The sequence below is a fragment of the Spermophilus citellus genome, assembly GCF_964194105.1.
Source record: "Spermophilus citellus genome assembly, chromosome: 5".
NCBI classification, from domain to species: Eukaryota; Metazoa; Chordata; class Mammalia; order Rodentia; family Sciuridae; genus Spermophilus; species Spermophilus citellus.
In genome coordinates this window covers 13413865-13437863 of record NC_138186.1, presented here as the reverse complement: position 1 = coordinate 13437863, position 23999 = coordinate 13413865, and the positions used below count along the sequence as shown (strand labels likewise).

At 42.3% G+C, this 23999-nt stretch overlaps 1 protein-coding gene across 3 annotated transcripts in view; it reads left to right on the top strand.

Annotated features, from left to right (window-relative positions):
- The window catches only part of TMEM170B (transmembrane protein 170B), a 143982-nt gene extending 121579 nt beyond the window's left edge, over positions 1-22403 (top strand). For 2 of the 3 annotated variants that reach the window (XM_081294697.1, XM_081294696.1), the window contains one exon: positions 17669-17919. In XM_081294697.1, the coding sequence (XP_081150823.1) occupies positions 17669-17874 (206 nt within the window). In that variant the 3' untranslated portion in view covers positions 17875-17919. Of the gene's footprint in view, positions 1-17668; positions 17920-19436 lie in introns of those variants that run through there. The other variant, XM_081294698.1, reaches the window with a different exon arrangement.
- Positions 22404-23999: the final 1596 nt, after the last annotated feature.

Genomic DNA, 23999 nt, shown 5'->3' with positions numbered 1-23999 from the left:
CTTAACAAAAATGTGTGTGAAACTCCAAGACTCTAGTTGCCTGGAGTAATCACTAGAGGATGCAGCTGCTTTTCCAGTTATTCTAAAGTTGTGGAACTCAGGGGCAATGCGCTCAAGCAACATTTGGATGAGGGTGGAAAGGGCTTTCCTGAACATGGGCAGGCTCTCCAGCCAATCTGGCAAATTCTCCGTGCTCCTGAACCCTGCTGTGAAGTCCCCAGATGCCTGGATGCATGCACCCTTGCTTGGCGGTACTGGATATTGCCGGGTCTGTCTCCCAAGGCTGTTCTGTGATAGAGGCTTACGTTTCCCCAACCCGTGAGTGAGAGTGCTCACCGTGGAGATTCTTGTCAACTTTATGTCCTTGGATTTTGAAGTTTTGCTATTTGGGCAGATGGGAATATTACTTCCTAAAGATTTTACTTTTTATTTTCTAAGTTGTTAATAAGTTTGCCTATTTGAATTTCTACTACCGTGAATTTCATTTTGTATCTTTTCCTCATTTTTTGGTGTTTCTTGAATAAATTTTGAAGTCATATATATTCTATATACTTGCCCTCTTCCTCGTCTATGTTGTGAAGACTGCCTCATCGTCTCACTCTCTATCATTATCATTGTCTTCATTTTTCTTTTCACGAGGGACCAGCAATTGAACCCAGGGATGCTTAATCACTGAGCAGCATCCTCATCCCCTTTTTAACTTTTTATTTTTAGACAGGGTCTCACTAAGTTGCTGAGGGCCTCTGTAAGTTGCTGAGGCTGGCTTTGAGCTCACCATCCTCCTGCCTCAGCCTCCTGAGATGCTGGGATTACAGGTGGCACCCTGCATCATCATCATCATCATCATTTAACACTGTTCCATCATTCAGTAAGTAGTGCTAATAACTGTGTCATTTTGAAACATAGAGTGCTTACATGGAGCCAGACCCATGTAAAGATATTTTTCGTGTTGCTCTGTTTAATTCTTACAACTGTTCTCTGAAGTAGTTTGCTCAGTATATCGCCGTTTTATAGATAAGGAAACGGAGGCATAGGAAGACCTAAGGAAATTAATCACGGTTGTTCAGATCGTGGGTGGCAGAGGCTCGACTTGAACTTAGCCGCTGTTCTTCCAGAGCGCTCATCCTTGGTTACTACACTTCTATAACTGTCTCTATAACTTCACCTAAATCCAGTGTGAATGGTTCAGCAATCTTCAAACTTCATTTTGGTTTGTGGTACATGGCATTGAGTTCTAGTGAAACTGGACTGCTGCCCACTTGACTTTCATAGTTGATGAAGTCCCTTCAGTGGGTTTGAGATTATGATACATTTCTGGATCAGGAAAACGAGGAAGAAAAAAAAATCAGACACACTCTCAAAGAGCTCACAAGGTGGGAGGGGTGATAAGGACCCCGATGCTGTGTGATAAGCCCTGTGATGCAGTTTGTCCAAAGATGCCCACAGAATATGCAGAAGGGTCCCCAACGTGCTGTCACACGTGTCAATACAGACAACCACGCCAGATGAACGGTTTACACACTGAATATTCCGTCCACCAACACGCCCCATCTTGATCCCACTCGCCAACCCGTCCTCATCTGACTCATTTAGACCCAGGAGTCCTAATTAATCTCCTGGTTCTGCTTCCCAGGATGCTTTTGGACTCAGACTTGCCCCGGGAAAGTTTTGAGCTAGCATTTCACCATCATGCCATTCACAGTTAGCTTAGGTGACTTTATCTCTGCCATTTTTCAAGTCACTCACTGCCTCCAAATTGATAAGACCCCTCATGTAGAATTGAAAGACAACTCTGGAGGCCACGCCAGCCACTCCCCAGCATCGGGCAGGTTGCTCCTCCATTCCTCATCTGCTCCCAGGACTCGGAAGGGTGCAGTGGCGGAGGGGGCAGAGTCAGGGGGTGGGGTGGCGGCTGGGAAGTGGCCATCTCTTCTTTTCTCTGTCCTTCTTCTGTATCATTTTCCCCTCAGTAAAAGCTGAATAATGTCTTCAAGAAATTAATGAAGCTTCAGGTTTTGGGTTGAGTTACAAATGACAAGATATCACTTAAAATGCTGGCACCTCAATTTATTTATTCCTCTTGAAAATGGAAAAGGGGGATGCTGGTCACTAAATGAAAATTTCGAATTCCTCGGAGTGTTTTGGGGGAAGAAAGACTGGCAGGTGAAGGCGATTGTGTTTGCTTGTTAACGTGTGGTTGGGAGGGGGAAACCATGCACCCAGGATTGACGTGCTCCTGACTTCAGGTCAGGGCAGGCGTTGCCTTATCTGGATTTTTCCTATGATGTCATACCAGACGGGTTATTTTTAAGCACACGAGCACAAACATTTATTTCTTGGCTGCCGGCGTTCTGTCTCACTTCGGTTGCTATTTTAGCAATTGTCCTATAAATGGACAGTGCTGTGATCTTGCAAGTGAAGGGAAAGGGAGAAAAGAGAGCAGGGACCATTCTGATGGATGGCAGGAGAAGGAAGCCAGAGTCTGCCATGGGCGCTGGTAGCGCAGAGGAGACAGGACAGTGAGAGGAAGAAACTGGAAAAGCAAAAAACAAAAATCAAAAAACCCCCAAACTGCCCTGGGTGGCTTTCTCCCACTTGTGGGGAAGAGTGAAGGTCTTTAAAATGATAAACAGTAAAAATATATGAAAGTAGCTGGGCGTGGTGGCGCATGCCGTAATCCCAGTGTCTCTCCAGAGGCTGGGGCAGGAGGATGGCAAGTTCAAAGTCAGCCTCAGCAAGAGCAAGACCCTGTCTTTACATAAAACACAAAATGGGGCTGAGGATGTGGCTCAGGGGTCAAGTGCCCCTGAGTTTATCCCTGGTACCCACTCTCACCCCCCCAAAAAAATACATGAAAATTCTCTAATATTTTCACTAACTGGAAGCTTGGTTTTCTGCATGTTGCTGCCAACTGATCTCTGGAAGTTTCTATTATTCCCTGTTCCCCAGCATGAGTCACTCTAATAAACAATGGAGGAGGATCCCTCTGGAGAAGGCTTGGAGGAAGACTTACAGGATATTTTGTTCCAGTTTTCTTCCTCAAAAATGAACTAGTCTTCACTTCAGAGACATTTGGATCAGTGAGCTGGCTTGAATCTAGAAGTTGGGTGAGAGACCACAGTTATCCACTATGGGATGAATCAAGTCAAGTTTGTACCTCTCGGATCCAGAGTTTTATTCCATTGATCAGAGATTGGGTACAATATGGTCCACGGCCATATCTGATCAGTCATCTATGTCTGTATGGCCCATGAATTAAGAAGGGATCTTATATTTTCCAAGTGGTTACAAAAATCAAGAGGAAAATACTTGATTACAAATGAACAATTTATGCACAATGTCCACAAGTAAGTTTCATCAGAACACAGCCACACTCGTGTGGTAACTTGTGGTCTCTGGATGGTTTCATGCTAACATGGCAGAATTGAGTGGATGCCACTGAGACCACATATGGTACTTTTGTCACTTACATAGTGATGCTCAACACATTGCAAATTACAGTGATGCAGTTGTAACTCAACAGTATTTTAAGTTTTATACATACCATTATGTTGTAAAACATATTTTATCACCAGTTCGTATAATCATGACATGACAAGAAAACAAGAGAAGTGAACTTTGCGTGTCTGCTGTTGAGACAAGAATCAAATGAAAACGGCACAACATTGTTTTTATTATGCAATGATGCTACAGTTTCCAAGTGGCTCATTTGTTGGCCAAGACAAGCAAATTTACTGATGGTAAGTTAATTAAACACTAATTCAGTGTAACCTGAAGTGGAATCTGCTATGATGTGTTACAATTGAGAGTGCTAAAAAGATATGTGAAGCAGAAAGAGGCTTCAACAAATTTACAAAGCTTGTGAAAAGTGTAAAAATTTTAAGTTTGTGTTTATTTATTGAATTATCCTTCAGTAGGTACTGTCTGGAAAATACATGAATCTATCATGTGTTATTAAATCAGTAGAGTCAATGGTGAAGTTCATTTTCTATTTCAGACTTACCTATGGCCAGTCAGTATCATGAATTTTTGTCAGAAGTAGAAATCATGTAGCTTCATGGTTTAATAGTCATCAATGAGCTGAGGACTAAGAATGCATTTTTTTTTCAGAAAAAAAAAGAGAACTGCCTTAAACCACAAATTTCAAAGTCTACTTAACTGTGCAATCAGACAATTTGCACCAATCTTTCATTGCAAGTGGTTAATTTGCAATGTAATGACCTGCTAAAAGGCAAATATGGTCATGCACTTCATAATGATGTCTTTGTCAATAATTGCTACATATACCATAGTGGCCCCATAAGATGATAATGAAGATGGAAAATTCCTATTATATATTGACATCAATGACATAGGGTAATAATAACTCAGTGCCTCTCTCATGTTTGAGGTGATGCTGGTGTAGACAAATCTACTGCACTGCCAGTTGTATAAAAGTCTAGCACATACAATTACATTAGTACATAATATTTGATCATGATAATAAGCAACTGTGCTACTTGTTTATGTTTCTACTCGACTACACTTTTATCATTATTTTAGAGTGTACTCCTTCTGCTTATAAAAATAAGAAGTTTACTATAAAATAGTGTGCTGTCATGTAGGTAGATGCCTGATGTTTTGTGTTTACCCCATCTCTTGATTTCATGAAGAAACTAAGTCAGTTATTGACTCACACCATCTAAGTTTGTGTAAATGCACTCTGTGATGTTTATATAGCAACAAAATTGACCAATGGTGCTTGGGATGTGTCCCTGCCATTCAGCCACACATGACTGCATAAGAGAAGAACCTGCTAGAATTTGGTAAGTATCTTCTAAGCAATTAATATGCTCAAATAAAAGTATATGCTCCCAAAGTGATGTTAAAATTTGGCAATACCTATCTATATAAAATTATAAATTCAAACATTAGATTAAGCACAAATAATTTATGGAAGATTAACTTTAATAGATGATAATTGGTAAATAATATTTACAATAGAAAACATTAACTTTGAACCTGAATTATATGAAATATCATATTGTGTACAAAAAAAATTCTATTCTTCTCATTAGTAAATGTGAATTACCAAAAGAAGGATTCATTGCAGTATTTTAAATTTCATCAATTAAAATGTTGTGGAAATTAATTTTGTCTTTTGTTGTATAAACCTCCTTAGTATCTTCAGTTTTGCCTCTTGGACTGAAAAACCTAAAACATTTGCTATCTAGACCTTCATTGGAAAAGTTTGATAAAACCTGACATAGATCAGGCAACATCTCCATAGGTAGCCCATTTATTTCATTCAATTTAATTCATAAGGAAATTATGATCACCATAAATTAAAAACTTTCTAATTGGGGATGCGGTTGTAGTTCAGTGGTAGAGCGCTTGCCTAGCATGTGTGAAGCACTGGGTTCTATTCCCAGCACCACATATAAATAAACAAAATAAAGCTCATCAACAACTAAAAAATATTTTTTAAATGCTAATTACTACTTTCTTTCTACTGTGATTTTCTATAAATGCAGTTCATCTGACTTTGGTAACAACACTACCAAATAGCCTAAATGACATAAGGATCTCATGTTTCCCCTGAAATCTCAATGTGGACATTAACCTACAGAGAACAACCACCGTATACCTATCCAAAGGCGCTAGTGCGTCCCTCGTTAATGAATTTTTCAATGCTTTTATGAAGGAAGACTCTTCAGGCCACCTTAGGATGAAAAGTGTGGGACTAGCATTTTCAGGAAATATGTAATAAGTATCTTTCAACATTCTTGTACACCTAAGCCTTTGGATTCCTCACATGTTACCATAGAACCTCAGGTTTTCAATCTCGTTAAAAACAATCTTTGTTGGTCGAGTCAATCTACCAACCAAGAGAACTGGTAGAGTCACATCCAGCTGCATGAAATAAGACTTTAAATCCAGAATCTCTGTTAATTATACCTATACTGATGAATTCAATAGCATCAAATCCACTGTTAGGTTCTATTCTCCCTCTTCTAGCCTCTTGGAAGGGACTGCTACACCTATTTTCAGGCTCCTGCGATTATAAATTTTTACCACCGTGTGGATGGTATTTGTGTGGATGCCATTTCCTTCAGGGTCAGACTGTGTTTCTTTCACAAGAGCACATGCTGACTTTAGGTCCTAAATAAGGACCTTTGTAGTGGCAAAAGGGACAGTTTTGATGGGTGTTAAGGAGAAGAAGTATTTCATTGTGAGAACATTGCCCTATTACTAAAGTGTGTGTGTATGTATTTTTTTTAAGAAAGTTAGTCTCTCTAGAAATATGAGGGTAGGGTTCTTTGGCAGGCAAGGGAGTCTCTAGTAACTCAGGGATGGATTTGGAGCTTCATCTGAATCCACCCAGACGTCCTGATTCCAAGTCCAAGGTTTCTTATCTTTCCCAAATGATACTTAAACTTCTCTTGTGAAATTGGAGACTCTGTAAATTAAACTTCAATTATAATTAATTTTGCCATCTTCCAATTATTTTCAGCAAGGAAATAAGAAAAAGAAATAAGAGATTCTATTAGAACTGACCTGGAAGCTTCCTGCATACCTATCTAGAATTTGAGCTGAGAATTTAGGGACATGAGCTTGCCTTCTGCCAGTGCTTGGGGCATTCTGAGGCAGCCCGCCCATGAGCCAGTTCATGGGCTGGCACTTACAGGCTTTTGCTGTGGTAAGTACTTCAAGATCAGCCACAGCTAATAATTGAATTAACTTTGATGGTTGCGGCATGCAACTGGTTACTCACATGCTATTCACCATGAGCAGGGAGCATGGCACTCAAGACTCGGAAGACACATGGATGGAATTGGAGATCATATTGGATCCAATTTTGGATGGATTACATCGGACCCATCCAAATGGACCGAACTTGAGATCACAATGTTAGGCGTGAAAGTGTCTCATGGTTCCCCCTCATCTGGGGAATCGGGGGTTGGGGAAAGACGTCATGAAAGTGGCAGAGACTTTTGGAAAAGGGGAAGGAGACTGGAGTAGGGAAGGGTGACAGAGGGTGGTAAGGGGTGGGTGTGATCAAAGTATGTCATTTGCATGTATGAATATGCCACAATGAAGCTCACTATTCTGTATGATTAAAGTGCACTAAAAAAATACAGATCCAGGAGACAACTACAGCAATCCCCAAATTCTGTCTTTGATTGAATCAAGCAGTCTGTTTCCTGAGACCATTCCTGGTATAAGTTTTTGTGTAAGTCAGTCTAGACAGGGGAGAGGAAGCAGTCTCATTCTCTTCTAAGTAGCAATGTGTCGATGTAAATAACTATGAACCGGGGAATACAGTGCGATTCCAGAAGTAGCAACTGCAGGAAGCAGTTCCCTCTCTTAGGGGTAGGGAAGAAAGGGAATCATTAACACTTAGAAGCTTGGAGAGGGGTCCCCATGGATTTCAGACTTCTGAGAAGGGTTTTCGTTAGCTGGGGCGACTGTCTTTGAGCTTGGAGGCCGGGCCTCCATGAGCTGGGCACCAACCTGCTGGCATTTCTGAGGGCATGAGTGTCGGAAAACTTCCAACTGGAGTCCTCTTCTGTTACTTGGTCAACTGCCAAAGTGGAGGAGGGAGCTGGGTGAGGTTGACAGCAACGGGAAGCAAACAAGAAGCAACAAGCCTCTTCTCCTCCAGCCCGCCAGGCTTCCTCCGAGGGCCCCGTGGAGGAGGCAAACATGGAGGACCCGCACGGCAGCAATGGGGTCTGCAGAGTCAGCCCCAGATTCACAGAGCCGAGCACAGAGCACCAATTAGAAGTTGAGAGAAACAGCTTAATGGCTGGCTCAGTAGTGAAATATGCTAGGATGTAATCTTCCCCACTTAGGACGTTTTCTGAGATGTGGGCAGAGTCAGGACAGTAATTAAGAATGTAGGAGAGGACCCTATATTTCCCCTAGGGAAAAAAATATATTATTGGTTTCCCTATAAAAATGCTTCTTTTCAAAGTAGCCTCTGTGGGGCTACTCGTGTATGGGATGGACATTATTTATTAGCTCGTGCATTTATTGAACAGGTCAGGATGTACCTTCTAGGTTCGTGGTGTTTGCTGCCTGGGGCTTCTGTAGATGGAAAAGAGAGCTTGTTGAAAGCTACGTTGAGTTTTCTACCATGCTAGTAGCAAATTTATCTGAAGCCAGCCAGGGTCCTAGGCAATTTTCTTTCACCGTGGTCTATATTTATCCCCGGAAGTCCATGTTACAGAGATTAGGGAGGAGGGAGAGAGAGAGACATAAATTTAAAAATGTAAAAACACTCCATCCCTATTACTTAGTCCGTTTTGCACTATTTTCCAGGGACTTGAGGAGAGGGAAGGAAGTTTGCGTTCCCCTCTCCAGGCACTGATTATACAAGGTGAGATGAATTCTCCCACCTGGTGTTTGGAATCCATCTCTCTGCTTTTCAGTCCTCTTCCTGTCTCACTTAAGTCTGTTTGCATCTTGCTAAGCACACAGAGCAGCATAGAGCAAGCAGAATTTCCTTTCAAAAGCGTCTCTGGGAACTTTTCAGAATGGTGATGCTAGCAATAATACAGCCCCCATGACCTGGGCTCAGGCTTCTCCTGCAACCAAAACAGAAAGTGAAGGGTTGAGAGAAGGGAAAAGAGCTGGCTATCTTCGTCATGTGGAAAGGTACTGCTCTATTCTAGGGTTGGGAGTGTTTTAAGATAGTAGGCAGCAAGGTCAGGCCAAATGGACCACGGGATGGGGGTCCTCTCTCGTCCCCCACTGCAGTTGATTCATAGCACAAGGGAGGAAATAGAGGAGAGAAACAGCACTTTCAAAAGATAAAGACACAAAACACGGGCACAAGGTCAAGCAGTGCTCTCACTGTAGAAGGAGATGATTATTGTAATTAGCGAGGATGCATATGGATAATGCCAATTTGTGAAAGCTGTGTGGGTGTCGTACTTTTTCTATTCTTCTCTCCTCCCACAGGGCTCTGTTAACTCAGCTGCTCCTCTCTGTTAACCTGGTTACTACGCTGTCTTTGTGTTTGTGGTGTGTGTGTGTATGTGTGCGCACACACACACACACACACACGCGTAGGTAGATGTACATATGGCTATGGTAATTAGTTCTACAGTGAGCAAATATTGCAAAATTGCCAAAAGAGATAGATGGTGTTCTTAGCTGAACGCAATTAAGTTCATGGTTACCTATGATTTAATGTGAACTCATCCCCTCCCTTCTGAAGATGAGACAGACTGGGTTGCTTCAATATCCACAATTAATTACCCTATCGAGACTACTGAAGAATGACAATTTTAAAGTTGGAAGGTCTTCCAGAAACCAAGTTTTCTAACTTATTATTTTTACAGGTGAGAAAATGAGGTTTAGACAGGCTAAATTGTGCCTGTAAGATTACCCAGCCACAGAGTAGCAGGGCCAGGATTGACATGATAATTTCTTTTTTGTGTTTCATGTGATATACTTTGAATAGAAGAGGGTGAAGACATTGTGTATGGGTTCAGACAAATCCAGATGAGATAATTTTTAAAAATATCTGGTCTCTCTATTCTACACTTATTATTATTTTTTTTTCATGCATACACATGGGTTTAAAGACCCGGTAAGGTTTTACTCACATAATTTGAGACAAAAAAATATTTGTTATTTGTAGACTAAAAAACTGTATCCTCGATAACTTTATCCCTTTTATCTTTCTATCTCCTTTCAAAACCTTCTTTGGGAAACTTTTCGGGATGATAATAAAGGAAACAACACGTTTAGCTTGACACATGCTCAACTTGTCTTTGATAACACTGTCTAAGGAAAGGTTCCCAGGATGCAAGGTGGTCTCTGAACTATGAAGGGAAGAACAGGAAGCAAAAAATGAACGAGGGTAAAGGCAGCAAAACCACAGGACTCTGGCAGCCATCTCTCTGCTCTTGCTTGATCTCTTTTGGAAACCTTGAGTATTCACCTTTGAAATCTGCTCGCAGTTGTTTCTTTTACAAATAGCAGTCATGTCTTAGACGCATGTGATTCTGACATCAAACGGCAGTGTTCTTTGTGGGTATTGTTTCTTTTGGCTCAAGAATAGCTTCCAGTAGGAGGAGAGTAGTCATATTTTCTCATCTTTACTCCTCTTTTCTTATTTTCCATCAGAACCTGCACCATCAATTATCAAATTATGCATTTTAATGAATGCTCATATTCACTACTGTTTATTTCCATTTACCTTTGGAAAGAGCACCATCAAACTTTCTTATTTCAAGTTCTCACTCAACCACCTCTCAATTATCTGACTATAACCGAATCTCCCAACTTGTTCGTCTTAGTTTCTTCCACAGTAAAACTAGAAAATGTATAAATATCCTTCTATTTCAATGAGATAAAGTGAGAACTGCTTGCAAAATTGACAAGAGCCAGATCTCTAACCAGCTGAGGTGCCCATCACTGGATAAATGGATAAACAAAACATGGTCTATGTGTCCACAATGGAGTTTTATTCAGCCTTAAAGGAAATTATGCCATTTGCAGCAAAACAGATTGGAATTTGAGAGCTTTATGTTATATGAAATAAGTCAGGCTCAAAAGGTCAAGGGTCACATGTGTTTTTCTATTTCTCATATGTGGACGCTAGAGAGAAAAAGGAAAAAGACAGATGTATGTGTTTGTAGGAAGTAGTCTCATGAAAACAGAAGGGGGATAGTAGAGTAGAGAAAAGGGACCAGGGGGAGCAAATGTTATTGTTTTATTGTGTGCCTGTATGAATATGTAACAACAAATCCCAGTGTTAGGGAAATTATAATGCACCAATAAAAAACATGGTAAGAATAAAAGTGGGAGTGGTTCGTCATTCTTCGGCAAGTTTGGTAGGCAGAATTCAAAGATGGACCACAGGATTCCCACCCTCTGCTCTACATTCACTGTATAATCCCCAGCTATGGATCTGTGAATGAGGCAAAGACCTAAGTCTGGCCTCCAGGAGCTAAGAGAGATTCCAAGAAAATGGGGACCTCAGACAGGTAACTGGACATGAAGGGATTCTGCTACCACCTGAGGGAGCTTGGAAACACTCTTCCTGAGCTGGGCTTCTGGAGAATGCAACCCAGCCAGCACCTGGATGACCTGAGATGAAATCCCAGCTGAAGTTGGGCCAGAATCGTGACCCACAGAAACTGCAAGATAACAAATCTGCATTGTTTTAAAATGCTAACTCTGTAGTAACTGATTCTGCAGCCATATAAAACTGACACCGTTAGCCACCAATGCACAGCAAGGGGTGAGGGATGAGGAAAGTGGATATTCTCTCTTCCCACCCTGCTCACACCAGGACACAGACTTGGCCAATCAGGTGTGCCCACCTGGAATTTTGAGTCTGGAGGGAGAGACTCCAAGTCTCAGGGACTGTCAGAGGTTAACGCCACGGCATAGTGGCACAAGGGGAAGTGCCCAGTGGGCATCTGTATGTGCTGAGATGGTTCTCAGACCATATGTGACTGTACCCTGACTTCAGCCATGCCGCATGAACCAGGCTCCCTGAGTTCCAAAGTCTGACGTTCATGTGAATCCTGGAATTATCCTCCTAGTACATTTATTTCTGCAGCAATTAGCCAGAAATGGCTTCTTTTATTTGTTACCAAGAACTTGGATTGTTATAGATCAGTTATGTAAAAGTGCTTTGTAATCTGTTGACAGGTACCGTAGATGTAATGTACCATTTTAGTTGTTTCTCTGCTTGGCCTTTCTGTCAAACTCCCTGCTCTTAGGCCCTTTCTGAGCTGGTATAATTCTTGGTATCATTCTGCACACTGTTATCCCAATAAATAAATGTACTTTTATTCCAATAAATAAATAAATAAATGGAAATAACATTGTGAATCTGAGTCAAAATGAAAATGTCTTTAGGAGATCAGATGAGTCAGGACATTTAAAGACTCTGGGGACAAACAGTTTCCTGGGCTGGTTTAGATCTAAAGTGCTTACCATTAGTTGAACTTGAAGGTCAAACACAGAAAACTCTATTTCAGTCTTAAACAGCTTAAAAAACAAGTGTCTGCTACTGTGGTGTCTCTGGGAAAGATGATTCCTTGACCACTCTTTGGAATGAGCTGGAGTCTCAGGACCGTGTGAGCTGATGAGTCCAGGCTTGCACCTGAACTTGAGCCTAAACAAAAAACTACAGACCTATTTTCACAGACCTCCTGCATTCCTGTTGTGAAAGGGGCAGAATGGGAATAACTGTCATGCGAAGCATCATCTTTGAAGATAATTGCACAGCACAGTTTAAGAAAATCCCACTGTGATCATCGGAACCCCTTGGGGGCTTGGGGTCAGGGTGGGAAAGGGGGCAGAGCTTTTGGCAACGAAGCACACTCAGTCCTTGCAGCTATGCTTTTCCATGTCCACGTTGAGGTTTTAAGGTCATAAAAAGTTTGATAGCGGACCCATTTGTTTTGACTGCCTAAAGCCAGGGGTATTGGGTCAAATTTTGTATGACCCATGGAAGCCTAGGGACCTTTCTGCAGAAAGACCTCGGGGAAAAGACAACAAAGATGACTCTCTCTCTAGTCACCACATTTGGGTCTAGTCTCCAGCAAGGAGAAAGAAGGTTTGCCTCTGGCCCATGGGAGGGTGGTTCTGATGGAGCAGGAAGCTGCAGGCAGTCAGCAAACATGTACCTTCCTGAGCACAGAGAAGATGGAAGGAAGAAGAGGGAGGCTGTGTGTTGTGCTTCGCTGAATAGCTTCCCCTGCAGAACAACACAAGAACTTCATTTAGGTTCCCAAATAGAGGAAGCATTGCCCACAGGATCTCTGTAGAGGAAGCTACAAAAGTGTCCAAACACAGTCATAACGACTCTGCCAACCGCACTGCCAGTAGTATTACAGTGTTTGATCCTAGTAATAAATGACTCTGTTATTGGTTTGTGCATTTACTGCACTTCACATTTTTTTTGTCATTTTAGAAGAAGGAACGTGTACTACAAAGTAGCATGCCTTGTGACACCAGCAGCAGCCTCATCCCTCTCTTGATTACTATACCTCCCGATGGTAGCAAGAGGCCATGCTGGGTGATGTACTCAGATCATCTAGGACTGTCCAAGGACATGCTAGAATGCTCTAGCATACCTGCAAAATTGTCTAATGGTGTATTTCTCAAAATGAGTTCCCATTGGTTATTAACTAATGTCTGACTGTATGACCACTTTGGGTGCAGTTCGCCTGCAGCACTTAGAACAGACTTTCTAGAATGTGCCAGAAAGTCACTACCAAGTGATGGGAAGAGGGCACAGTGTACCATCAGTAGCAATCAGTGGCTGCAGAAGAGGCACAGTAATGGCAGGAAACCTAGTCACTGGGCTCCCCAGCATCAGACCCAGACTGGGGAAGACATACAGACAGGGGCAGGTGGGTCTGCAGAGCTGCCCAGGCCTGTTCACGGGTAGGGCCATTTCTGTTCTAGAGGAAAATTCCAGTCTGAGTTCCATATGTTGGGTTTGTAATCCTGTATATACCTCAGCTTAGAAGGCAGGGAAGGGCCAGGGTACTTGGTACTGCTGGAATCCCATGACACCCAGGTTGTCATTTGAGCCTCTTATCTCAGAGGCACAGGTTGGCTGGAAATCAGGTCTGTGCACCAATGAATACAGCAGAATCTATCTGGAAATCCATCCCTTTGGGTTGATCTGAGGTCAGAAAAGTTGGGTCTGCCTTTATGAACATGATCTGTAATTTGGTGAGATCTTGTAATGTCTTAAATTTTCTGTAAGAATAGGCTTCCAGTGAAGGAAAGATTATATAATTTCAATATTTCAAGTCTCAAAAGTCAAGGAAAAAAATGTCAGCTTAAAAACTTTAAATTAGCCAGGTGAGGTAGCATATGCCTGTAATCTCACAGAGACTAGGGCAAAAGGATTGCAAGTTCAAGGCCAGCCTCAACAAATTATCAAGGCTGTAAGCAACTTAGAGAGACCCTGTCTCAAAACAAAACAAACAAAAAATGAAAACGGGGATGTGGTTCAGTGACTAAGTGCCTCTGGGTTCAATCCTTGGTACCAAAAAGAAAAAAAAAGTTTAAATTATATTTCTGATGTATATAAAAATGAATATGACTATAAGTGAAGCACTTTATGTTTAGAAAGATTAATCAGTTTATAATGTGGTTCATTTTGTTCACATTACTGGAACATCAGAGCTACGACTTTTAAACTGAAGTCTTAAGAGTCCAAGAGTTCAAGGAGACACACCAGTCCTTGCAATGACTTTGACTTATTGCTAGAATCTGAAGTGATTGATATCAGGGATTTCCCTAATGGATGCTGTAGTCGAGCATAGAGGAGGGAAGGAAAATCACCAAGTTCGATTAGAAGCCCTGCTACCTACCTGCGACTGATGCCTTGCCCAGGAATGAAAATGTAAACGTGACTTGAACAGGTCAAGAGCAACAGCAGCAGAGAGCATTTATCCAGTGCTAACTCCTGTGCTGGGCTTTATTTACGTTATATCTTTTCATCTTTAAAACATGATGGTAAGCATCATTACCTTCACTTTACAGGTTTACACTAAGCTCTCTCGGGCCACACAGCAAGTACGTGGTCAAAGGATGATGATGGATAACGATGATGATGGTGGTGGTGATGATGGTGATGACAGTCATCTGAGATGTTGCCTGGCATCGTAAATTAAAATAAATGAATGCATTCGATCCTCATGGTGTGTAGCTGATGTAGTATCGCTTTTACCATTTTCATTCTTTGCGTGGGAAAACTTGGACCAAGATTGCTTTAAAAATCATGCTTATTAAAATACAAAATTCCTTCTTTGTAACCAGGGAAGGTATGCCAATGTTTAGCTATGCAACATGACACAAAGTCCTTAATTTCTATAAGCTTTGCTTTCCTGTACTGACCCCTCAGAGTACAAAGAACAGATATGATGATCATCTTAAATGGTTTGGTATTGTTAGGACTTAATAAATATTAGCTACTTTAATCTTATTACTACTAGAGTTTCAAGTTTCCTTCCACTTTTCTATGGGATTTATTTCATAGAAGATTAAAAGGATCTTAATAAGGTTATCAGACCCTTGAAAACACAGTACAACTAAAGACAAACTGGATTGAAGATGAATTATTTGCTTGTGTCTTTTTTTAAAGAATGTGTTTGGCTCAATATCTTGACCTTATAAATACATAAGGCTTCCTTTGTGTACTTTGTACTTCTTGTGTTCAAGACTTTGGAGGTAAGCCCATGAGTCACACCTGAACCCTAATTTCAAAGATTTTTGCAGTCAATGGGGCCGCCATTTATGTGGAAAATTCCAATAGTGAGGTGAGAGCATTTTGACCTAGCTGTTCCACATCCAAGTGTTTCTCCAAGAGAAAAGAAAACATTTATCTTCCAAAAGACTTAGTGACACAAACTGAAATTGACCAAAATGTCTAATAAGAAAATAGATAAACAGTTTGGGATTAAACCCATACATTAAAAGCAATAAAAATGATGATATATGGATGCAAAGATATGAATGAGCACTTAAAATATCAAGCCTATGCCAAGGCAAAGAAGCCAGGCAGCTTATATAGATCTTACATAATATAATTTGAGTGAAATTCTATAACAGACACATGAACCTATGGTGACAGAAATCCAAAACAGAGGCTGCCTAGGTTGGCGGTGGAACTGGGAGGGGGAGTGACGGGAAGACTTAAATGTTTTATGTCTCGACAGGAAGAAGTACATTTTTTTTCCTAAGTATTTTGTATTCTATACTAGTATAAAAGATACTTCTGAAAACTGTATTTTCCAAATGTTTCCTGTTAAGGTATAGCAACACAATTGATTTTCTATGTGTACCTTGTACCTTTTGACATTAATAAACCTATTGATCGTGTGTGTGTGTGTGTGTGTGTGTGTGTGTGTGTGTGTGTGTATTTGGATTCTGCATACGGTGTACCTCCTTCAGACTTCCATCATTGCTCTTAACCCGTCTCTTACGTTTCTCATCTCAAATCCACTAATAGGGTCTGGAAGCTTTTTTTTTTTTTAACCATTTCCTGTTTATTGCAGCAATTTTCTATCTTTATTTTCTTAAGCCCAGAGATTCTATCACTTGCATTTGATTATTCCCAAACCTGAAATAAAATCTTACTATTATTAAATTCTTCTTATTATTAAAATGGTAAAATTTCCTCTTTGTATCCATGTCACAAGGTCCTTCATTTCTATAAGCTTTGTTTCGGTGATTCTCTCATTGACATCTGATTATTCTGAAGAACCCCTCTCATGTGACTGTGACTCGGTTGCCTTTTACTACATGCTGCTCATTACTGTGTGCTGCCCCTGAGAGGCATATGCCCCCTCTCTGCAAATAGCCAATTTAAATTAAAGGCATGGCTTAAAGTTCCCTGGACAACCCCTGGATTTTGAATTTAGACTATAAATTCTCAGAGGACTGATCTCTAGGTAGAACTACTCAGTAGAACTATTCAGGGACTCTGTGTGTGTGTGTGTGTGTGTGTGTGTGTGTGTGTGTGTCCTTGTGCTCTGTATTAAGGCACCTCTCTCTTGGGACTGTGGTTAGGTTTTACTTCCTGAGGTTTGTCTTCTTGAGGTTCTTGGTTAATGGAAAGGAAATCTGGCATCAACCTTCCAAAGTGGTTGGAATCTGCGCTTTGACTTTCATTTCTCTTACTCTAAGAACTCTTCAAAACTCTAACTCTAGTTATGTATTATAACTAAAAAGAACAAATAAATAAATAAAAAGGAAAAAAACACTCTATTAACACTATTCTTCTAGCACATTCCTTAAGGCAAAAGTCTTCATTGTTTTTCTTGTCATTCTGGTTCCTGGAGTCTCTCAAATTTTGGTCTGATAATTCCCTCCTATCTCTGCCATTTCTTGGGTGCTTTTAAGGAGATGAGAAATTATTTTATCTAGTATTTTAAATTGATACCAGCAAGAAGTTTGGCCCAATTGACCTTATTCTTTATTATTGGAAATGGGAGAAATTTGAAAACTTTTTTTAGTCTCATTTACCATCATTTCTAGATATAAAAATAATTCCCTCAATTGATGCCTCACTATGTAAAAAATTTAAAATCCTGTTAGGGTCTGTAAACAAGTCAGGATGGCACCTGGCATTTTGCCAGAGGGAGTGGTTTGTGAAGTGGTGCCAGCGAGCCATTAAGTGTGGAGATTCCTTATTGGTTGACTGCTGTATCTAGTTTATGTTAATTAAGATAAGCTGTGTGGAATGTATATATACCCCTCCTGTCCTACAATAAACGGCTCCCACTCCTGCTGTATCAATCTACACAAGTTCCTCGTCACCCCCCCCCCCCCCCGCCCTGTTATAACATAAACTCAATAAGGAATCTCCACACTTAATGGCTCGCTGGCCTTACTTCACAAGCTACTCCCTCTGGCAAAATGCCAGGCGCCATCCAGACTTGTTTACAAAATCCTAACAAAATCCTACATGTCAAGAAAGAAAAAAGTGAAAAAGAAGTGACTAAGGAGACCACTAGCAATCCAACAAACAGGGGAAAATATTTAAAATTCACCCCAGGAAGCTCAAGCATAAGCAAAAGGACGGCTTTCCTTAATATAGTAGAATTCCATATTATTATTGATTAATGTGTACAAAGTTACCACATAGGTGAGCTTTCGAGAGCAGCAAACAGGTATTATTTCCCTATTTCTGCAGTCTGGGGCAGTCCAGCTGGGTGGTTCTGGCTCAGGACACTGCAGGAAGCTGTGGTGGAGACATTGGAGGTTTGCCTGAGACTGGCAGCTGCTTCTGAGACCATCTTTTCAAGTCCTGGCAGGAGGCCTCTGCTCCTCACTGACTGCTTTCTGGAAGGTTCTGTTCCTCACCACATGGTCTTCACCATCAGTCTGCTCATGGCATGACAGCTGGCTTCCCCTGGAGAGAGGGAGCTGGAGGAAGTCGCCAAGACAAGAGCTGAGTATTTTCTATAAGCTAATCTTGGAAATTTCATACCGCTGTGTCCGCCATGTTTTATTGGGTGCACAGACAACAGCAGTACCGTCTGGGAGGTTGGGGGTCATCCGGGGCCATCTTGGAGACTACCTGCCTCAAGCTCCTACAGTTCAAAGAGAGAAAAACCCACGCAGAAAAAAAAAATAGACAATATAAAAAGTCTGTCTGTAGAAAGAGCATATAAATAAATAATAAGGTTTATCTTACGTGTGAAATGATGTTCAACCTCATTCAAAGTACGAGTAATGTCAGTTAAACTTGTGTGGAGATATAATTTCCACCCCTGAGACTGGTAAAGAGAAAACACAAAGTTATAACTCGCTTTGTTGCTGAGGATTTGAGAAAACAGAGCCTCATGTTTTGTCAGGGATGGTAGACGCTGGTGAAACCTCTATGAAGAGTAATTTGGCAATAACTATCAAAAGTAAAAATATGCATATTCTTTGATCCACTTCTAGGAATTTATTCTAAGTATTTTCTGGCACTTGTGCAAAATGATGTCTGTATAAAGATGCTTATTGCAGTGCCAACTTATCATAGTGAAAAATTAGAAACCATCTCAATTTATCAATAGGGAACTGATTAAATCACAGTAATATGCATATAATAGAATTTTCGGTATTCCTTTAAAAAGAATACAGCAGCCCTCTTTATGCTGATTTAGAATTTCCAGCAACATGTACTAAAAGGTGTGAAAGTAAGATGCCAAATATCACATTCATTTGTGGAAAAAATATGCATATTCTTATAATGCAACAGAGTATCTCTAGAAGCATGACCAAGAGATTGAGACTTTAGGTGCTATTGAAGAAGGGAATTGGGTAGGTAGGTTATATGGTGGTAAGAAGTACCTTTTTATGTATTCCCTCTTGTACATTTTTAATTTTATAGTATGTGCATGTATTGACCATTGTCTCAAGTCTGTTTTCTGTTGCTATAACAGAATGCCTGAAACTAGGATACTTATAAATAAAGAAGTTTATTTTGGATCAGTTTCAGAGGTCCAAGAGCATGGCACCAGCATCTGCTTGGCTCTGGTAAGGGCCTTATCCTGTGTCACAACATGGCAGAGAGTCACAAGGGGAAGCAAGCAAGTGCAAAGAGTAGATAGGCTTGCAAGAGAGTGACAGGGGAGAAGCTGACCTGCTTTATAACAAGCCACTCTCTGGTAACAACACCAGTCCCAAGAGACAGAACTCACTCCCAGAGACCTAGCAGCATACCTCTGATAAGAACACTTATGCATCTGATAAAAGAAATTTTATGGAAATTAACACATAAAGCTTTAAAAAAAATCAAGACTTTTCTTTTCTGTCCTCTACTGCAAGTTTTTTGCAATTAGAGGTTATATTTTAAAATTCCTTGTATGTCTTACAGTATTTCGTATGATTTGTTGTAGATGCCTAATAAATATTTATCAGATAAGTGTCTGAAAATGAAATTTCTAAAACCGCATTTTTTTTCTTTTCAGAAAGTAGATTCGAATATTCGCCTAAACGCAGAGTACGAGCATCGGAGAGATTGAAAACACAATATCTCATCATCTCAAGAATGAGGGGGCACAAGTGGAGTGAAGAGGAGGCTCACACAGGAGGAGGGACAGTAGAAAATTGCTAATTGGAACAGGGCATAGGAATTTCCCAGGATAAGATCATGGGTTTCAATGTCCCTCAGGAAAGGCAAGGGTCGGCTTAGCCACCAGAGGGCGCTCATCTTCGCATTTAACAGTAGGCATGCATCCAACAGGAGATAAAGGAAAAAAAACAGTGGATAACCAGAAAGAAAAAACAAAATTAGGCATATTATGCATATATTTACCCTCTTCGCCATTACACTGTCACCAGTGTGTGGATGTCAATGTGATAAGATGCCAAGGCATCTTATTACAGGATAAGAGACTTGAACATCAGTAAATGTGCTTTAAATACTCCATTCTCATGTTGAGGGGGCTTCCTGTCTTTTGTTGGCTGCAATTTGAATTTTACCTCTCGTGCTCTGTGATGTACAGACTGCCTGGAAGGTATTCCATATGTTAGGTAGGAAGGGGGAGCTGTGGTGAGCCACTTCCTGTGAGCCTGCTGAAGCTGTTATTTGTTGGAATTTTAGTGCTTTATGAGGACTGGAAGGTTCTAAAAATCTAGGATAGCTAGAGTGCTTAGCATTTGCAATTTTTATTGTCTTCCCTTGGTTCTGTTCTGCTTGAACTTCAGGGTAGGGGATAGATGCTATAATCTGACTTGGGACCCTCTTGTTGATTTTGTGAATTGATACCACCCATAGGTGAGTTTTCCTCCTATGAACACCTTCTGACTCGTGATGGCCACCGTCTGCTCCTTGGGGCTCTGTGATTTCACCACTAAATTTACCAGGATGCAAATCATAACCTGTAAAATCCCTCATTGCATCCAGAGAGCCTTTCGGTTAAGAGAGGAGAGAAGGAAATGAATGTTTATTGAGGGCGAACACCAAGATAGATGTCCCAAGTCCATTCTTATTATCATCTCTTCTCCCCATAACCCTAACACGAAGCAGATATTGCACCCCTGATTTGCATAAGAGGAAACCAAGCTCTGCAAGGTTGAATGACTCACCCAAGATTGAAAGTGTTGTGGAAAGGGGACGCATTGAATTTAGAATCTGGAAGGCTCACATTCCTCCACGCTGACATTTTAGTAGCCCCCTAGAGTACTTGGGGCTCTCTTTCTGAGACCACCTTCTCTTTGAGCCATTTAGGGTTTTGTGAAGGCGCCCCCCCCCCCCCTGGTGGAGTGTACTCGGTGTCTGCTGGGAGTGTGGCTTGATGGTTGCTGCAGTAGCCCAAGGACTGTTCCCCACATGTGGGAGGAAGGCGAGGGTGGAGCCCCCAGCCCCACCACCCACAGCGTGCGGGCAGTGCTGAAACCGAGCTGTGCAGGGCTTCTGCAGTAGCCGTCATGGTCTTCTGCAGCTGGGATGCACACAGGCAAACACAGGGGGTCTCCGGGCCACCAGATTTGACAGTGCTCCTTGCTGTGGACATATGTATCATGGCTCCCATTGAGTAGGTGGTATGAGCCTTGCTCCCAGGAGGAGGGCACAGTGGCCCATGGTCAAGAGGACACATGCCTTTTATGGCTTTTCCCTCACTCCTGCCGCCTCCACCTGTCACCTGGTGAGTCATGTTACGGAACAGGACAGAAGCAGGGGTTTGGTTAGGAGCTGCCGTGCAGAGCACCAGGCTTTAGGGGCCCCTTCAGGAAGCCACACCCAAAACGGTGGCTTTGAGAGCCTCCGTGGCCAAACCCAGCAGGTCACTGGAGAAGGAGTCCCCTGCAGCCCCACCTCCACACAGAGCATCACGAAACAAGTCCCCTGACTGTCACGTGTGGAGGGGTCTCAGAAAGTTAATTTGCAAAGCAGCACTCACATGGGAGGGTTTTCTTTCTGAACCGGTTCATCCAAGGGAGGACAGGCGGCCGCTGTTTTGATTGGATGCTGTGGGATTTGGGGAGACTCTTGAATGAGGAGGCAAGCGGAAGCTGGAGGGTTATTATAGGCCTATGAGTCACAGGGGCTGCAGGAAAATGACGCGGAGCCTGCGAGTGAGGGCGGGCGGGTGCCAGGAGGCAGCAGGCAGCGAGAGGAAGGGGGGGTGGGGAGCGAAGGTAGAGGAGGGTGGAGGAGTGTCAGGGACCCACGGGGTACTGTGTGTATATGTGCAGGATTTAAGGAACTGGCTTACCTGGTGATGGAGGCTGGCAGGTCCAGAGTCTGCAGGCTTGAGGTCCAGGGAAGAGCCCATGTGGGGTCCAAGTCTGAAGGCTGCTGAGTGTGCAGCAGGAGTCCATCAGGAGACTCTGATCCAGCAGCCTGGGCTCTAACCCATAGCAAGGTACATGGAGGCCTGCGGTAGCAGGAAAAAGCCAACCCGTAAACTCGGCAGAGGCCTCGCATCCACTCCTGGAGCCTGTCCTGCACTCTGCCTCAATGTCACCTCTGCCTGTCCACCCCAAGAGACCAGGCAGTCAGCCATGCCGCCAGATTAGCTGAGCACCAGCATGAACTCGGGCAGTGGCTCTTCAGAACAGGCAGTGTTAAAGCAGCCTGGAGACCTCAGCTGCTCCATTTCCAAGGAAAATCAAAGGAGAATTTCCATATATCAGGAGTCAAGGTGGTGTCCCACCTTGGCGGTGGGTCGGAGTGACCTGGAAGTGTTTTTAAAACTCCCTGTGCCCAATCCATAGTCCAGACCACTTAGGAATCTTTGGAGGATCATCGGAAGAGGGTTCTGAGCAAAAGGATTTTCATAAGCTCCTCAGTGACTTCAAATATGCAGGCAAGGCTGGACAGTCCTGCCATGTGCCCGTCTTGATCCACATCCATGGCTGTAACAGAATAACACAGACTAGGTACTTTACAAAGGGTAGAATTTTATACACTGGTTTTGTGGCTCAGTGGTAGAGCGCTTGGCTTGCCTAATATGCACAAAGCCCTGGGTCTCATCCTGGAACTGCCAAAAAATAAAAATAAAAAATAAAGAAGTAGAAATTCATTTGGCTCATAATTCTGGAGGCTGAAGACTAGGGCACCAGAATCTGCTCAGCCTCTGGTGAGGCTCTTTATTTATGATGTCGCTAATGTCGAGGGTCCCTGACCCCATGACCTCATCTAATCCTGATTGCTTAGCATATGAATTTGGGGGGCTAAGTTTCTAACACATGAACTTTGGGGGTTCACACTCAAACCATAACGACCCCTTAGCAGCATTGAGCATTTCCATTTCCCCTCACGGGTCTCAGCCATGCGAAGCCTACGCTTGGCTCTGAGCTACAGCCCCAGCCCACATTTCTCCTACTAAAGTTTCTGGGGTTCAGGAAGGAGATGTTTCCACAATGACGAGGTTTCCTTGAGCTCGCACCCCTCCCATATTGGCTCAAAAGCCTGAAAGGAAGGTGCTTAACGTTTTGACCTTGGGTTTCAAACATCATGAAGGACACAGACAGGATTTGGTTCAGCTTGTGTTACATGGGAGAAGGGCCAGCTGAACTGAGCTCCAGCCTCCATTCTCTTTGGGTAATTCTTCGTCCAGAAGATCCATCAGATTCACTGAGCCTCAGTTTCTTTATTCTCGACATTGTCTATCTCTTAGGGATGTGGCGAGGCCCAGAGACAAAAGCCCACCCTGCAGAGAACACTCAGGAGTCAGCACACATTACAGGACAGACAAGAGGGAAGAGTCAAAAATTGGAATTTGGTAAGCCACTGACCTTGGACCCTCAATCTCCTCGTTTGTCAAAAAGTGGACGAAGGAATAATGTGTGGGGTTGAGAGGTGGGTCCTCCCTCTCCCTAGATGCATGTTCACCTGGAACCTCAGAAAGTGGCTTTATTTGGAAACAGGGTCCTTGCAGATATAGTCAGTCAAGGATCATTGCGGACCCTGCATCTATCCAATGACTGGTGTTTTTTTAGAAGACAATGGAAAGGGAGATTTGGAGAAAAGTCCAGAACTCCTGTAAGGTAAGAGACAGACCTGCAGGAAGGAAGCTTTGTGAAGGTGGAAGAACAGATAGGAATGATGCTGTGATCTTCCAAGGATTGCTAGAAGCTTCTAGAAAGGAGGTTTCTTCCCTACAGCCTTCAGAGTAAGCATGGTGCTGCGGACACTTGATTACAGACTGTTAGCCTCCAAACTGTGGGAGGCTGAACCTCTATTTTTTTTAAGCTGTCCAATCTGTGGTGGTTCGTTATAGTAACTCTAGGAATCTAAAACTTATAATAAGAGCTACACTACTTCCAGGTTATTGTAACTGTAATTAGGTTTTTGCAAATATAATTAGATTTGGTAATAAAGTTTTAGTTAAATGTTAATTTGAGGTTATTTAGATGGTGGATAAGTGAACTTGTGTGATGATAGTCCATGCTAGGAGTACTTAGAGGGTATCTCAGGAGTGATGGTGTGAGGGGTGAGGTGAAATGGCAGGCACGGAGTGCAGGAGGGGGCAAAGCAAGATGCACTAAGGCAGTAAGTGACAGCAAAGGGCATCTCCGTCCAC